The 17,342-nt window shown below is 38.8% G+C and overlaps 1 protein-coding gene across 1 annotated transcript in view; it reads right to left on the bottom strand.

The window, feature by feature from the left end:
• The window catches only part of BTBD1 (BTB domain containing 1), a 48,912-nt gene that overhangs the window by 7,928 nt on the left and 23,642 nt on the right, over nt 1-17,342 (bottom strand). Inside the window, exons 4-5 of the mRNA XM_049905726.1 lie at nt 12,548-12,745; nt 9,199-9,391 (exon numbers count right to left, since the gene is read on the bottom strand). Coding sequence (XP_049761683.1) covers nt 9,199-9,391; nt 12,548-12,745 — 391 coding nt within the window. The remainder of the gene's footprint in view (nt 1-9,198; nt 9,392-12,547; nt 12,746-17,342) is intronic.

Raw genomic sequence — 17,342 nt, 5'->3', positions numbered from 1 at the left:
AAGGAACTCATTTAGCTTAAATACCCACTTTTGTTATAATAATTTTAGTGATGAACTAGTCCAAGTAGGTTTGCATATCTTCTTCATGAACACAGAAGTTTCAGCCATTAGGCCTGAAGCTCAGCATTCCAAACTGACAATTCATTAGTTCAATAAATACTTTCTGAGGGCCCATCATATTTAGGTACTGGGCTTGGCACTTAGAAAATAATGGTCAAGACAGACATTTTCAATCCCTGTTGAGCCTATAGCTTAGTGGAGGACACTGATAACAAACAAGTAAACAAAAGAACAAATAAATAATCAAATTGTGATAACAGTTATGATGGAAGCAGACTTCTGCAACTGAGAATATTGTAGGGACAGGACCTAATTCATAACAGGTGGGACAGAATGAAGACTTCATACTAGAACATTTGGAAAGTCCACTTTGGCCATAACAGTTAAGATATATTGATTCACTGTAAGGATTTTGTAAATGTACAAAACAGACATTAAGTATGAATGGCACCAAAAGTCTATAAAATCTGAGATAATCTGTAATGTAAAGCAGTGACTGTCAACGTTTTCAACAACTGTGATTATTACTATTAGTACTACCATACCACCACTTAACGAGTACTTCCTTATGTTCCAGGCACTCAGCTTTGGTTCTGTAGATGAATTATTTCCTATAATCAATACAACGGTCCTAGAAACTACGTGACACAGAACTATTTTTATTATTCTGTTTGTGTAGTTGAAGAAATTGAGGCTTAGCGAAATTAAGCAACTTGTCCCTGATCAAAAAAAGTGACAGAGCTGTGATACCGCCCCAGGTCTGCCTGGATCAAAAACCACTAAGGGAAACTGCCAGCAGAGTATGAGGACCACCTTAAAAAGTTTCTATATACATAACGGTAGGTGCTACACATATATTTAGATAGGCAATACAGCACACAAAGGACACAGTCAGGACAACTCCTTAGACATAACTCAGTACCTCGAGGGAAGAAGTTCCTATGCTCAAAGGCGAGGGACCACAGATTTGGGGGTCATTTGCATCAATTGGCACAAAATAGTTCATATAGGTAAAGTTCTCTATCCTACTTTGATGAGTAGCATCTGGGGTCTTAAAAGCTTGTGAGCGGCCATCTAAGATACATCTATTGGTCTCTTACCATCCAGAACAAAGAAGAGTAAAGAAAACCAAAGACTCAAGGGAGCAAATAGTCCAAAGGACTAATAGACCTTATGAACCACAGCCTACACAACCCTGAGACCAGAGGAACTAGATGGTACCCGGCTATTACTACCTATAGCTCTGATTGGGACCACAACAGAGGGTCTCAGACAGAGTGGGAGAAAAATTGTAGAACAAAAAATCAAATTCGCAAAAAAGACCAGACTTACTGGTCTGACAGAGACTGGAGGAACCCCTGAGACTATGGCCCTAAGATACCCTTCTGAACTGGAACTGAAGCCATTCCAAGAGACCACCCTTCAGCCAAACCATGGGCCCATAGAACAAACAAGGAACGTGCTCCTTAGAACAATCAACTGTATGAGATCAAAAGGGCGACATTTGCCAAAAACCAAAGATGAGAATGCAGAAAGGACAGAAAATTAAGACAAAAGGAAAACAGGGAACACAGGACAGAAATGGGGAGAGTGCTGACACACTGTGTGGAGTAACACCAATGATACGAACACTTTATATACAAACTACCAAATAGGAAACTGATTTGCTCTGTAAAGTTTCATCTAATGCACAAAATTTTTTTTAAAAATTCAATATACCATTTATATCTTTTTCTTATTATAAAAAGTAATATATTTTCTGTAAAAAAAAAAATTAGAACACATAGAATAGATAAACAGGAAGAACATTTTAAAGCATCCATAAATCCATCATCCAGAGATAACCTCTGTTAACTCAGTCTGTATTTCCTTTTCAGGCCTCTTCTCTATGAACACATATGTATTATTTAAAAATCATATCAGAATACACATATTTTTGTAGCCTGTTGTTTTCACATAAAAAGGTAGTGAGTTACTACTGATTCACTATATTTAAATAACCCCTTCTTATGGATAATCTAGATTATTTCAGCTTCTATTGTTATAACAATCCCATGATAAACAACCTTATACCTAAATCATTTTACAGAACCTTAATTATTTCCTTAAAATAAATTCCTAAAAGTAGAATTGTGGAGGGAAATGAAAGGCACATTTTTCTTCTTTTTTTTTTATTGTGCTTTAAGTGAAAGTTTACCATTTAAGTTAGTTTCTCATACAAAAACTTATACACACATTGTTATGTGACCCTAATTGCTCTCCCTATCATGTGACAGCACACTCCTCCTCTCCACCCTGTATTTCCTATGTCCATTCAACCAGCTCCGGTCCCCCTCTGCCTTCTCATCTTACTTCTGGACAGGAGCTGCCCACGTAGTCTCATGTGTCTATTTGAGCTAAGAAGCACACTCTTCATTAGTATCATTTTATGTCTTATAGTCCAGTCTAATCTTTGTCTGAAGAATTGGCTTCAGGAATAGTTTTAGTTTTGGGCTAACAGAGAGCCCAGGGGCCATGTCTTCTGGGGTCCCTCCAGTCTTAGTCAGACCATTAAGTCTGGTCTTTTTACTAGAATTTGAGTTTTGCACCTCACTTTACTTCTGCTCCGTCAGGGACTCTCTGTTGTGTTCTCTGTCAGGACAGTCATTGGTGGTAGCTGGGCACTATCTAGATCTTCAGTCTCAGGCTGAGGGAGTCTCTGGTTTATGTGGCCCTTTCTATCTCTTGGGCTCTTATTTTCCTTGTGTCTTTGATGTTCTTCACTCTCTTTTGCTCCAGGTGGGTTGGGACCAATTGATGCATCTTAGATGGCCACTTGCTAGCTTTAAGACCCAAGATGCCATTCATCAAAAAAGACCAGACTTACTGGTCTGACAGAGACTGGAGGAACCCGAGACTACGGCCCTAAGATACCCTTCTGAACTGGAATACTTTCTTAATAAACTTTATTATGCCAGTTGACCTAGATGTCCCCTGAAACCATGGTCCCTAGACTCCCGCCCCTGCTGCTCTGTCCCTCGAAGTGTTTGGCTGTATTCAAGAAACTTCTTAGCTTTTGGTTTAGTCCAGTTGCGCTGACTTCCTCTGTATTGTGCATTGTCCTTCCCTTACCTAAGATAATTCTTGTTTACTTTATCTAGTTAGTAAATACCCTTCTCCTTCCCCACCCTCGTAACCATTAAAGGATGTTTTCTTCTGGAAAGGCACATTTTTAAGGCTTCTAATATTTATTATCAAATTGCTTTCTGGGAAGGTTATTACACTTTACACTCCAAAAGGAATAAGAATGGTTTGTACCTCACTCTCATCAACCACAGGTGTTTTAATTTCTTTTTGTCTTTGTGAAAATGATGGATGAAAAGCAGCATTTTGATTGCATTTGTATTTCTTTGATTACTAATGAGGTGAAACATTTGCTCATGGTGTGCTTACTGCCCCTGCAGTTTCTCTTTAGTGAAATGCCCACTCATGTTCTTTTCCCATCTTTCTCTGCTGGCAAGTTTGTCTTTTTCATGTGGATTTGAAAGTGCATGTTATAGATTTCAGTTATTTATACTGTGTTAATAACATCCATTTTAAAAGGTTTCTCATTTGTCATTTAGGTTTTAAACCTTTAGACTTGTGTCAAGTTTAGCCAGGCCTGCCTCATCCTCATAGCAAATAAACATTCACCTGTTCGAGGACTTTCATGTTTTTTTTGTGTGTGTTAAATTTTTAAAATTTATATGAAGATTATGAGAACAGAAAGGATCTAACTTTATTTCTCAGAAGTTAATCTTTTCCTCAGCTTCATCATATTCTAAATGCCTACCTATGTTCAGGTTGGAAACCCTAGTGGAAAAGTGGTTAAGTGCTACAGCTGCTAACCAAAAGGTCAGTAGTTGGAATCTACCAGGCGCTCCCTGGAAACTCTATGGGGCAGTTCTACTCTGTCCCATAGGGTCACTATGAGTCAGAATCGACTCGACGGCAAATGGGTAAACGGGTCATATTTAGGTTGGTTTCTGAACTCTATAGTCTGCTCCAGACAACACTAACTTACTATAACTTTATAATACTTTTTCATGGTTCACCTTTATCATTCTTTTTAAGAGAAACATTTACTCTTTCAGATGAACTTTGGAATAATTTTGCCAAGCCACTCCCCTCTATATAAAAAAAAGATTTTTGGAAAGACATGCATAAAATACATTTAAAAAGCCCTGTCCTTATTAAAGTTTGATTCCAGCCAAAATTCTCTAGTTCTTCGTAAAGGCACTATACTGTATATTTCTTACTGGGTTTAACCCTAGTATTTTATGCTATTTCTTATCACTGTGAATAGGATCTGCTTTTACTCAATATTGTAACTGCATTCTGATAACAAATAGGAACAGCACTGATTTCTGCATATACATTTTATAAGTGCCCACTATTCCCTCTTATTGCTTCTAACAGATTTTTTTTTTTTTCCCTTTTAAAACTGATTCTGAGGTAACACAGGTAGACTACTTGCTCTCAAAAGGAGTTTACCCTTTAGGATGCATGCTTTGTCATCACAAAGGTTTAGGGGCATACTGGCAGGGAGCTAGGGACACCTGATTTCCTGGGATGCTTATGACCAAAACCAAAACCACACCTGTTGCTGTCATGTCAATTCCGGCTCATAGCAACCTTATGTAGTAGTTATTAGGTGCCGTCGAGTCTGTATCAGTCCACAGCAACCCTATGCACAACAGAGCAAAACAGTGCCCAGTCCTGTGCCATCCTCACAATCGTTGCTATGCCTGAGCCCATTGTTGCAGCCACTGTGTCAGTTCATCTAATTGAGGGTCTTCCTACAGGAAAAAGGTTCCTCATAAGCACAATTAAGTGTTCTGGAATTCCCATTCTTCATGATGTTATCCGTAATTTGTTATGATCCACACAGTCAAATGCCTTTGCATAGTCAATAAAACACAGGTAAACACCCTTCTGGTATTCTCTGCTTTCAGCCAGGATCCATCTGACATCAGCAATGATATCCCTGGTTCCACGTCCTCTTCTGAAACTGGCCTGAATTTCTGGCAGTTCCCTGTTGATATACTGCTGCAGTCATTTTTGAATGATCTTCAGCAGAATTTTGCTTGCGTGTGATATTAATGATATTGTTCTATAATTTCCACATTCGGTTGGATCACCTTTCTTGGGAATAGGCATAAATATGGATCTCTTCCAGTCAGTTGGCCAGGAAGCTGTCTTCCATATTTCTTGGCATAGATGAGTGAGCACCTCCAGTGCTGCATCTGTTTGTGGAAACATCTCAACTGATATTCCATCAATTCCTGTAGCCTTGTTTTCCACCAATGCCTTCAGAGCAGCTTGGACTTCTTCCTTCAGTACCATCAGTTCCCTGATCATATGCCACCTCTTGAAATGGCTGAACATTGACTAATTCTTTTTGGTACAATGACGCTGTGTATTCCTTCCATCTTCTTTTGATGCTTCCTGTGTCGTTTAATATTTTCCCCATGGAATCCTTCACTACTGCAAACTCGAGGCTTGAATTTTTTCTTCAGTTCTTTCAGCTTGAGAAACGCCGAGCGTGTTCTTCCCTTTTGGTTTTCCATCTCCAGCTCTTTGCATGTCATTGTAATACTTTACTTTGTCTTCTTGAGATACCCTTTGAAATCTTCTGTTCAGCTCCAGACCACTTAATTGTGCTCGAGGAGCGTTTACATAGATCAAGAGGCAGTTGTTCAGACAGAACAAGGGGATACTGATTGGTTTACAGTCAGGAAAGGTGTGTGTCTGGGTTGTATTCTTTCACCATACCTATTTAATCTGTATAATGAGCAAAGAATACGAGAAGCTGGACTATATGAAGAAGAACGGGGCATCAGGATTGGAGGAAGACTCATTAACAATCGGAGTTATGCAGATGACACAACCTTGCTTGCTGAAAGTGCAGAGGACTCGAAGCACTTACTAATGAAGATCAAAGACCAAAGCCTTCAGTATGGATTGCATCTCAACATACAGAAAACAAAAATCCTCACAACTGGACCAAGGAGCAACATCATGATAAACGCAGAAAAGACTGAAGCTGTCGATGATTTCATTTTACTTGGATCCACAATCAACAGCCATGGAAGCAGCAGTCAAGAAATCAAAAGATGCACTGCACTGGGTAAATCTGCTGCAAAGGACTTCTTTAAAGTGTTGAAGAGCAAAGATGTCACCTTGAAGACTAAGGTGCGTCTGACCCAAGCCATGGTACTTCCAATCACATCATATGCGTGTGAAAACTGGACAATGAATAAGGAAGACTGAAGAACTGACACCTTTGAATTATGGTGCTGGTGAAGAATATTGAATATACCATGGACTGTCAAAAGAACGAACAAATCTGTCTTAGAAAAAGTGCGGCCAGAATGCTCCTTAGAGGCAAGGATGGCGAGACTGCGTCTTACATACTTCGACCATATTGTCAGGAGGGATCAGTCCCTGGACAAGGACATCATGCTTGGCAGAGTACAGGGTCAGCGGAAAAGAGGAAGACCCTCAACGAGGTGGACTGACACAGTGGCTGCAACAATGAGCTCAAGCGTAACAACGACTCTAAGGATGGCTCGGGACTGGGGAGTGTTTCATTCTGTTGTGCACAGGGTCACTATGAGTCGGAATCAACTCGATGGCACCTAACAACAACAACATAGGAAAGAGGAGAACTAACCATAGAGTTTCCTAGGCTGTAGTCTTTACGGAATCGGACTGCCTTTCAGTTGTCAGCCTAGTGCTTTAACCACTGCGCCACCAAGGCTGCTAGGCTTCTCAAAGTCCCCTACAAAAGAATTCCAAACAATTTTCAAGTGTACTGCCAGAATTCATGTAGGGGAAAAACTTGTTTATAATATGTGCCTTGAATCTAATTCCATTTAAAAAGGCAATTTTTAATTTTTCTAGTACAATTTTAATTTCACTGACTTTTCCAAGAGGCAACTCTTACACAAATAGAAGAAATATTACACATTGTTTTATTTTAGAACTTTACCAAGGGTTATTGACCATTTAAAGAAAAAGACATACTCAACAGCAATGCTGCTCCTGGTATTTGAGACATTACTTGGATACACCTGTAGCTTGCAATTGTAGCTGTCTATCATGTTGATATATATAGGTGCTGCATCTATTTCAGTTTGCCTCCTAATGTAATCCTGCCCAAGCACCTACATACTGAAGTTTCTATTATTTTATTATCAGTTACATTTAGTTCTCCTTTACAACTAGGTTATTATATTTTTAAAAAATAATGCAGAAAGCACATTATCATTAATCTCATTTCATGTCAGTAAACAGGGAATTACAAAATATTATGGAAAAAAAAGGAAAATTAGGCTTAATGGAGTTGAGAATTACTTAAGTAGATAATATCCTCTGCAAATAATGAAAAAGGCCCCTTTCCTTTCCAATATTCACGCTTCTAATTTCTTTATTAATCAGAATTATAAGAGCACTGCTGAAAAACAGCAAGGACAGCAGGGATTGCTATTTTGCGGCTGCCTATCATGTTAAAGAAGTAGTCTTCTAGAACTATTAATAGTTCTATCTGGAATGAAGGTAAAATGATCAAAAGCCTTTTTTGGCGTTTATTAAAAGTTTTTTTTTTTTTCCATTAATCTGCTATTGTGATGAGTTATATTAATACATTCCCTAATACTGCTCATCCAGTATTATTCTTCAAAAGTACTGTAGATTCAAAATGTGAAAACTTAGAATTTCTGCACCTACATAATAAGTGAGGTTGATGCACAATTTTTTTTTTGTCTTGTCAGATTTCTGTATAAGGATTATGCTTTCTTAAATAACTGAGAAGCATGTTCTTCTCTTAATGCTCAAGGAACTCCTTTATTCCCTGTAAGGTTGATAAAACTCACCTGTAAAAACCACCTTGTGAAGGGACAGTTCTTTGATAACCTTTAATCTCTTCCATGGTTATTGGTCTACTCAGGCTTTCTTCTTCAGTCAATTTTGATAATTTACATTTGCCTATAAAATGATCCATTCCATCAAAATGTTCAATTTATTATTACAGAGCAAACCCAGAACTCAAAAAAATTCTCCTCAGCCTATGACTGTACTCCCATTTTTATTTCTAAATGTGAATTTTTTTTTTTTTTATTACTTTTGCCAGAGGCTTGTTTTATTGGTCATCTTAAGTAACCAGCTTATGGAGTTATCAATTTTACTATTTTTGATCAATTAATATCTACATTTACCTATTTTCTTTCTCCTTATGTTTCTTTTGCAATTCATTTTTTAGCTACTTTGTTTGGGTGCAAGCTTAAGTCATTTATTTGTACTCTTAATTTTTTTTACTAAAAGCAGTTAAAGTTGTGTTTTCTTTGGATTCATCCCAATTTTTTTTTTTTTTACTTTCCGTTAAGTTTTTATGCATAGTATTCTCATTATGATTGATTTCTAAATATCCACAAATGCCTTTGCCATTTTAACCCAATATTTAGAAGTCTTACCCCAGAGAAGTTCTATTTTTTTAACAAACTTGTTATTAACTTCTAGTTTTATACTAAAGTGCTATTAATAGAAAATCCGAAAGGCATGTTTTATGAAACTGGCATTTGGATTCTATTTTGATATTTAACCTAAAGAAATACAGTAAAGCAAAGATAAATTCCTCAGTAACATATGCATACATTTTCAAGATTCTTGATTTTTGTCCCACTGAACAGCTTTTATAAATATACACCAAAGTATTTTTCATGCAATATTTATGCAAACAAAAAGCTCACACTAAACATAGTAAGGCTATTTAAGAAATCTTACTGCTAGCCCTGTGAAAACCAGTGTTTGATCAATTACGTTCTAATACTCAGCTGACTGGCAGTGGACATGCACACAGAATTCACTTCACAGAAGGTCTAACCCAACCCTTTCTTCTTTACTCATTTCCTAAGACGTCCTCTCACTCATGAGTCAGTGAGAGACCAGGATGCCTCACTGACTGCTTGACTGTTATATTAACCTGGAAATGTTAAAAAAAAAAAAAAAAAAGTACAAAATAAAATGCTGGTTTATTATCTCCCACAATACGAAGATAAAGGCCAAATACTACTGCTGTCCCTGCCCACCCTGGCCATCTGTCTACACTATGACGGATACCTGATTCGGTCACTCGTTCCGCTGTACCCCCAACGGCTCTCCACTTGCTGGAATCTATTGATGCTGCATTCCTTTCCTCGGAGGCAGCATCTCGGTCGGTCAATGTACTCAACTCGGGGTTTAGGATTGACAGTAAAATGAAGAAAGAGATTAACCACTTCACGATCTGACAAAATTCCAGATTGAGCAGGACCTGTAGAAATAAAAATATAAGCCTCAATTAAAGTAATTTGATTTCAATTCCTAAGATTCTAATACTCTACTTAATAATGTGAACTCAAACCTGGAAGATACAAAGTAAGAATGAGGTAGAAAAATCTCAGCATATATAATTTTAGGCTATAGTTAATTTTAAGGTTTCAGGAAATCCATTTGAGGTTAACAGAATAGAATGCAAGGGTCAGAATCATTAATAAATCAAAGCTTAGATGAAACCCCGAGATAAGAGAAAGATCTCTGGATTTTGATCTTTGGATTTACCTATCTATTTACCCCCTCTGAGTACCACAGGCTTTTGCTCACCAGAGAGGAAAGTCATTCCCTATGGTGGGGAAACACTTATAGCGGCAGCCAGAGTTTGGTGACCCATCCATTCCCCCACTCAGAATCTGTCTGAAGCCATGATTTCGAACTAAGGACTATATTTAGAGGTAGAAGTAGACAGAGGATAGTGCTTTACTTCTGGGGTTTAGAAATTAACAGAGGGCAGAAGCTAAGATTAGAAGAGCTGTGGAAGCAACATACTATATATGTCCTGGTTTTCCCATTCGCTGTTTCTGAGAAGAGAAAAATTCCAAATGGCTTAAACTTATCCAGGAGTAAATGCTGTTCTTCATAAAAGATGCCAGGAGACCCCTTCCAAGGCCCATTGAAAACAATCTAAGACACTGGAAAACACTAGAAACCTGGTTCAAGAAGCCATAATTTCCAGATTTTAAAGACCCCCTGGTGTTTTTTTTAAACATTAGATTAAAATGTAAAAAGTGTCACATAGGTCAAACAAAGTATGTCAAGCCTGCCAGACTTGGCCCAAAGTTTGTCATCTGCAACCTTGGGATAGGAAAGATTGTAAAAAAAGAAAAATATAGTTACAAACTTAAAATCCACATTTTAGTAAAAAAGAACAGTCAAAGGAGCGACTGCAATGGAAACTCATGTAACTTACTCAGAATGATCAGAAATAAGACCTTAATGATGAAAATGGGTGATAAAAAGCAGAGACCAACACACAGGTAACTAGTGCTCTTGAAGAACTGACATAAGAAATAAGATGATGCAATAATTCAAAAGTACAGTAAGCGAAAAACTACTGAGTTGAAAAACGATGTTTTCAGATCATGAAAACATCCTTATATATGTACCCATATACCTACCTAAAGAAAGTAATCAAAGATACAATCCAGTTAATGGAGGGGTGAATCAAAATAAAGATAACGTAATTCATGACCTTGGAGCAGGCAAAATTTTTTAAACACAAAAAGCCTTCACCTTAAAGGGAAAGATCGATAAATTGAACTTCGGTAAAATTGAGATCTCTGTTTATCCAAAGATAACACTAAGATGATAAAAAGGCAATTTACAGACCAGAAGATGATGTCAGCAATACATGTATCTGACAAGAGACTTGTACCTGGAATACATAAACACTCTTACAAATCAGTACACAAACATCACGGGCAAAGAACCTGAACAAGTTCAGATATCCAAATACTGGCATGCTCCACATCATTAAGCATCAGAAAAACAAATTAAAGCCACAATGAGATATGTCCTCCCAAATGGCTAAAACTACAAAAACTGACAACACCAAGTACTGAAGAGGATGTGGAGCAATCATTTCCCTTGAACTGTCTTCACACTGCTGTTGAGTGTGAACCGTCATGACCAATTTGAAACACTGTTCGGCAGGATCTACTAATCCTGAACATATGCATACTCTGTGACTTAGCAATTCTGCTCTGATACATCCAACAGAAATGTTTACATATGTACACCAAATGACATGTATAAGAATGTTCTTATTGGCCCCAAAATGGAAACAACACAAATGTCCAGTAACAGTAAAATGGATAAATAAAGCATGGCACATTCATACAATGACTATAATGGAATATTATACAGCAATTAAAAAGAATGCTACACACACAATCACAGGGATGAATCTAACAGACATAATGTTAAGAGAAAGAAGCTACATGCCAAAGCATACTGTAAGTATGATTTCATTTATATAAAGTTCAAAAACAGGCAAAACTAATTTATAGAAGCCAGAAAGTAGTCACCTTTGGGAGAGTGGGGTATTAACTAGGAGGGGCATGATGGAGGCTTCTGGCAGGTGGTTCTGGGGTGGTGGTAGTATACTGTAGATTGATGTAAAGTGTGGTTAAACAGGTGTGCTCATTTCATCTGCTCACTTTACTACATGGGTGTTATATTCAATAAAAAAAAGTTTACAAAAAGAAAAAACATTCATCAATTCTGACCAGCAAAAACAAAAACAATTTGGGAAAAATTACAACATATAATAAATCACTAAGAAAAATTTGAATATATGATAAATATACATCAATTTATGATAAATCAGTATGAAAAATCTGAATATCCCAAAAGAATGACAAAAGACATGAATGGTGTTAAGAAAAAAATACGTAAGTATAATGAAAAAGCCATCTAAGTACACAGTTTTTATTAGCACACGAAGAAATATAATTCAAAACATCCATGAGGTTATTTTCTTAAATCAATTTGGCCATGATTTAATTGTTAATATAGGTGATGACAACTTGTCACAGATGGTGAGTGGTGGAACTGAGATTCAAAACCAGGTCTGTCTGATTTTAATCAGTAGCATCAACCTTAAGGGTCAAAAGAATCTGTCATTATAACCTTGGGCAAGGCACTTAACCTCTCTTAGGTTCTTTTACCTAAAAAATGCAGATAATATTATCTTGAAGGCTTTTATGAGAACTAAGTGAAATTATACAAACATTCATAGATCATGTGACTAGAAGAACAACTGTTGCTGTATCCCGAGTCAATTCCAAGTCATAGCGACCCTACCAGACAGAGCAGAACTACCTCATTGAGTTTTCTAAACTGTATTTTTTTAAAGGAGCAGATCACAAGGTCTTCTGTCCCTCAGGACCTCTGGTGGGTTCCAAAGGCCAATCTTTTTGTTAGCAGTTGAGCGCTTAACCACTAAGCATCAGGACTCCTTGGAAGAGTGACTGATGTATTGCTATCTAGTCAATTCCGACACATCCTCGATAAACAAGTTTATTTTCCTCTTTGGCACAGACAGACTGACTGGCTGCCCATTAAAATACTCTCCAACAGATCTTGGCCTTACCTGCTGCAAACTCCTCAATTGTCATCAGTGGGAACCGAATTAAGGAAAGTGCTTTTCCCAGAACTTTCTGTTTGTTTCCAAAAGTCACAGGCAATTGTTGTCTCTGACATTCTGCTTCTGCCCAGCGTACAACAGCTCCAAAAAGTCGACTTTCTCGAATACTGAGCGTGTCTCTTTCTAGAACTGCACAGAGTGTGTCTACAGGTAAAATACAAAAATAAGTCAAACTGGGAGTACTTTGCTCTTTAACAAAGCAATACTGACATATAAGCTTACATTAAGTTTTCAAACCTCCAAAAAAAAAATAGGTTAGATACGTAAAACTAAAGTTTCTAAACTTACAAATATTTAAAAATTAAAGGAATTAAACTCCAAAGTTGCCTTTAAAGGTTAACATTCAGTTAGTACTTAAACGCAAGCTTAGATATACTATCTCCTTATATATTCCTTACAAAGCAAACTCAAATACTGAAAACAAGATTAATAATAAATAAGCCACAGAAAAAGGCTCCAAGCTAATAACATATATTCACAAAGCCCACAGATTACAGTTCATTCTTTCATTCAGCAAATATTTATTAGTAAGTACTATGTGCCAGGCACTATTCTACACACTGAGGATACATCAGAGAGCAGAGAGTTAAAAATCCTTGCATGGAGCTTATACTCTATTGCGGGGGGGGGGGGGGGGGAGGAAGGGAAGAACAGATTAAACATAACTAAATTATATAATACGTTAGATGATAAGTGTGAGAAAAAAATAGCAGAGTAAGGGGAATCAGGAATAAAAATAGCATGGCTTGGGTAGGCCTCACATGAGCAAAGACTTGCAACAGGCTGGAGAAGAACCCAAGTAGAAGCCTAAAAAAGGCACTGCAGAACTGCCAGTGTGAAAGCTCGAATCTGTGCGTCTGGAATATTCAAGAAACAGGAAGGAGGCCAGTGTGGCTAGAGTAGAGTGAGACAGAGGGAAGAGTAGTGGACGATGAGGCCAGAGCCATAGGGGGAGCTGGGGTACAATTATGTAGCATTCTGTAGACCATTTGGTTTTTATTTTGAGTGCAATGAGGAACTCCTGGAGGGTTTTCAGCAGAATAGTGGCATTTCATGTTCTAAAAGGATCACCCTGGCTGCTGTGTTGAGAAGAGACTGTAATAGGGGCAAGAGTAGAAACGAGAAAATCAGTTAGAATACTCTAGCACTGATCAAGATCAGAGATGATGGTGGCCTAGTGTGGCGAAATGAGTTCCTTTATGTGGCCTTTTGCCTTGGTTCTTTGGAAAAGCAGCTTGAGAGATTTTTCCCCTAGGCTCTGGGGAGTTACTTTTGCACTAGTTTTCTATCCCAGAGAGCTGCTTACTTTTGCCAGGCTGATGGACATTTCATGGGTAAGCTGTAAACAACTTGGATCTGATTCTCTGTCAGGTCCTGGGCTGCAGCCTGCCCTGTGATTGGTACACACCTTGCTTGGATTGGTTAACAAACCATGCAAATGAAGTGACTATGGACTATGCATACACCACTATGCAAATAAAGTATCTGTGGCCTACTGAGAGGGAACTGATTAGTTTTTGGCCCCTGGCAGGAGGGGCAATGCCTGGAAATTGACAAGGAATTGTATACATAAGCAGCCAAATCCACAGAGGTTTTTGAGACTGAAAGAAGCAGGAAGAGAAACAGCAGGAAGAAGTAAAAGGAAGAAACCAGAAAGAGGCAGAGATAGAAAGAGAGACAAGGCGAGGAACCTCCTAAAAGAGCTATAACTTGGGATAAGGGCTGTTTAACCCTGAAGACAGCAAAAGAGCTAGAAGGGGCCCAGCAGCACAGCCAGATGTGATAAGCCCAGAAAAGGCCCAGCAACAGAGCTGGTGTGACAGGCCTGAAGGGGCTCAGCAGCAAAGCTGGTAGCAACAGGCCCAAAAGCAGCCCTGCGGCAGAGTTGGTGGTGACAGATGGCAGGACCTGTCCTCAGCGGCCTGAGAGGAAGCCTGTATGGTTGAGAGATGAGAGTTGTCCTGCACCTAAGAAGTGAGACTTTGCCTACATGCTTCACGATTCTGATCACTGAGTTGTAGCTGCTGATCCAGACCCTGAGATGTACCTTCTTATTTCCCTAATAAATCACTTGGTATGATCTGTGAGTTCTGTGTGGCCACTGCAACAGATTATCTAACCCAGAAGGCAAGGTAGAAAGTGCTGTGGGAGGGACGGCTGGTGTCAGGATTGGTAAAAAGGTTGGTGAGTGGAGGGATCAGCCTTTGGCTGACCTTGATTCACATTATCCCCCCTGAGGTTAGATGAGCCCTGACACCACCGTTTTATACCTGGACCAGTACGGTAGCAGTGGGATTGAAGAAAAATGATTAGACTCAGGTTATATTCTGAAGGAAGATTCAATGAGATTTCCTAACAGATTGGATATTGGGTGTGACAGAAAGAGAAGAGTCAAGAATAATTCCAAGGTTTATAGTCTAAGCACTGGAGCGATGAGGGTGGCATCAACTGAGATGAGAAGGACTACAGAGGAGCAAGTTTGGGGTGGGGAAGAAGATGTGAAGTTTAATTTTGTACCATATTAAGTTTGAAATCCTTATATGATATCCAAGTACAAATGTCAAACCCATACCACAAGCCCTCTCAGAATCATTTTCCTCTTGTCGTAGGCAAAATTACCATCAGCTCAGTTACTTTTAAGCTACAGCAGATAAGAAGCAGTAAGCTCAGAGGAGAAAGGGGCTTTAGGAGCCGGCATACCAGAATGGGTGATAAGCTGGTCATCTAACAGGGAGAGAGAAGAGAGTTTATGAAAAGTAGATGTAAGTACTTGAAAAGCACAGCAGTTAGGAATATTATGCAAAGAGAAAGAGATTAAGAAGCAGCAATACCATGTCAGAGGCCTGAGTGCTTCACTGTGCAGTAACAGCATAGTATCTAATGCTCCTCCTGACGAACACCAGTAATCACAAGATCACCCAATTATACTCAATATATACTGTTTCCCCCACGTGTCGGTCAGTTTGTCCTACTGTGAGGGCTTGTGTGTTGCTGGGATGCTGGAAGCTATGCCACCAGTATTCAGGTACCAGCAGGGTCACCCACGGAGGACAGGTTTCAGCTGAGCTTCCAGACTAAGACAGACTAGGAAGAAGGACTTGGCAGGTCTACTTCTGAAAAGCATTAGCCAGTGAAAACCTTATGAATAGCAGTGGAACACTGTCTGCTACAGTGCTGGAAGATGAGCCCCCCAGGTTGGAAGGCCCTCAAAAGATGACTGGGGAAGAGCTGCCTCCTCAAAGTAGAGTCAACCTTAATGACGTGGATGGAGTAAAGCTTTCGGCACCTTCATTTGCTGATGTGGCACAACTCAAAATGAGAAGAAACAGCTGCAAACATCCATTAATGATTAGAACCTGGAATGTACGAAGTATGAATCTAGGAAAATTGGAAATTGTCAAAAATGAAATGGAACGCATAAACATCGATATCCTAGGCATCAGTGAGCTGAAATGGACTGGTATTGGCCATGTTGAATCGGACAATCATATAGTCTACTATGCTGGGAATGACAACTCGAAGAGGAATGGCGTTGCATTCTTCGTCAAAAAGAACGTTTCAAGATCTATCCTGAAGTACAACGCTATCAGTGACAGGATAATATCCATACACCTTCCTTGGAAACTTTATGGGGCAGTTCTACTCTGTTCTATAGGGTCGCTATGAGTCGGAATCAACTCAACGGCAATGGGTTTGGTTTTTGGTTTTTTTGTACATGGAAGACCAGTTAATACGACTATTATTCAAATTTACACACCAACCACTAGGACCAAAGATGAAGAAATAGAAGATTTTTATCAGCTGCTGCAGTCTGAAATTGATCGAACATGCAATCAAGATGCATTGATAATTACTGGTGATTGGAATGTGAAAGTTGGAAACAAAGAAGAAGGATCAGTAGTTGGAAAATATAGCCTTGGTGATAGAAACAATGCTGGAGATTGAATGACAGAATTTTGCAAGACCATGGTTTTCTTCATTGCAAATACCTTCTTTCACCAACATAAACGGCGACTATACACATGGGCCTCACCAGATGGAACACCCAGAAATCAAACTGACTACATCTGCGGAAAGAGACGATGGAAAAGCTCAAGATCATCAGTCAGAACAAGGACAAGGGCCGACTGTGGAACAGACCATCAATTGCTCATATGCAAGTTCAAGCTGAAACTGAAGAAAATCAGAGCAAGTCCACAAGAGCCAAAATACGACCTTGAGTATATCCCACCTGAATTTAGAGACCATCTCAAGAATAGATTTGACGCATTGAACACTAGTGACCGAAGACCAGACAAGTTGTGGAATGAGATCAAGGACATAATCCGTGAAGAAAGCAAGAGGTCACTGAAAAGACAGGAAAGAAAGAAAAGACCAGGATGGATGTCAGAGGAGATTCTGAAACTTGCTCTTGAGCGTCGAGCAGCTAAAGCAAAAGGAAGAATTCATGAAGTAAAAGAACTGAACAGAAGATTTCAAAGGGCCTCTCGAGAAGACAAAATAAAGTATTAGAATGACACGTGCAAAGAGCTGGAGATGGAAAACTAAAAGGGAAGCACACGCTCGGTGTTTCTCAAGCTGAAAGAACTGATGAAAAAATTCAAGCCTCGAGTTGCAACAGTGAAGGATTCCGAGGGGAAAATATTAAATGATGCAGGAAACATCAAAAGAAGATGGAAGGAATTCACAGAGTCATTATATCAAAAAGAATTAGTCGATATTCAACCATTTCAAGAGGTGG

This window comes from Elephas maximus, chromosome 13, assembly GCF_024166365.1.
Source record: "Elephas maximus indicus isolate mEleMax1 chromosome 13, mEleMax1 primary haplotype, whole genome shotgun sequence".
Lineage (NCBI taxonomy): Eukaryota > Metazoa > Chordata > Mammalia > Proboscidea > Elephantidae > Elephas > Elephas maximus.
The sequence above is the reverse complement of the archived record's forward strand: the minus strand, read 5'-3'. Positions and strand labels throughout refer to the sequence as shown.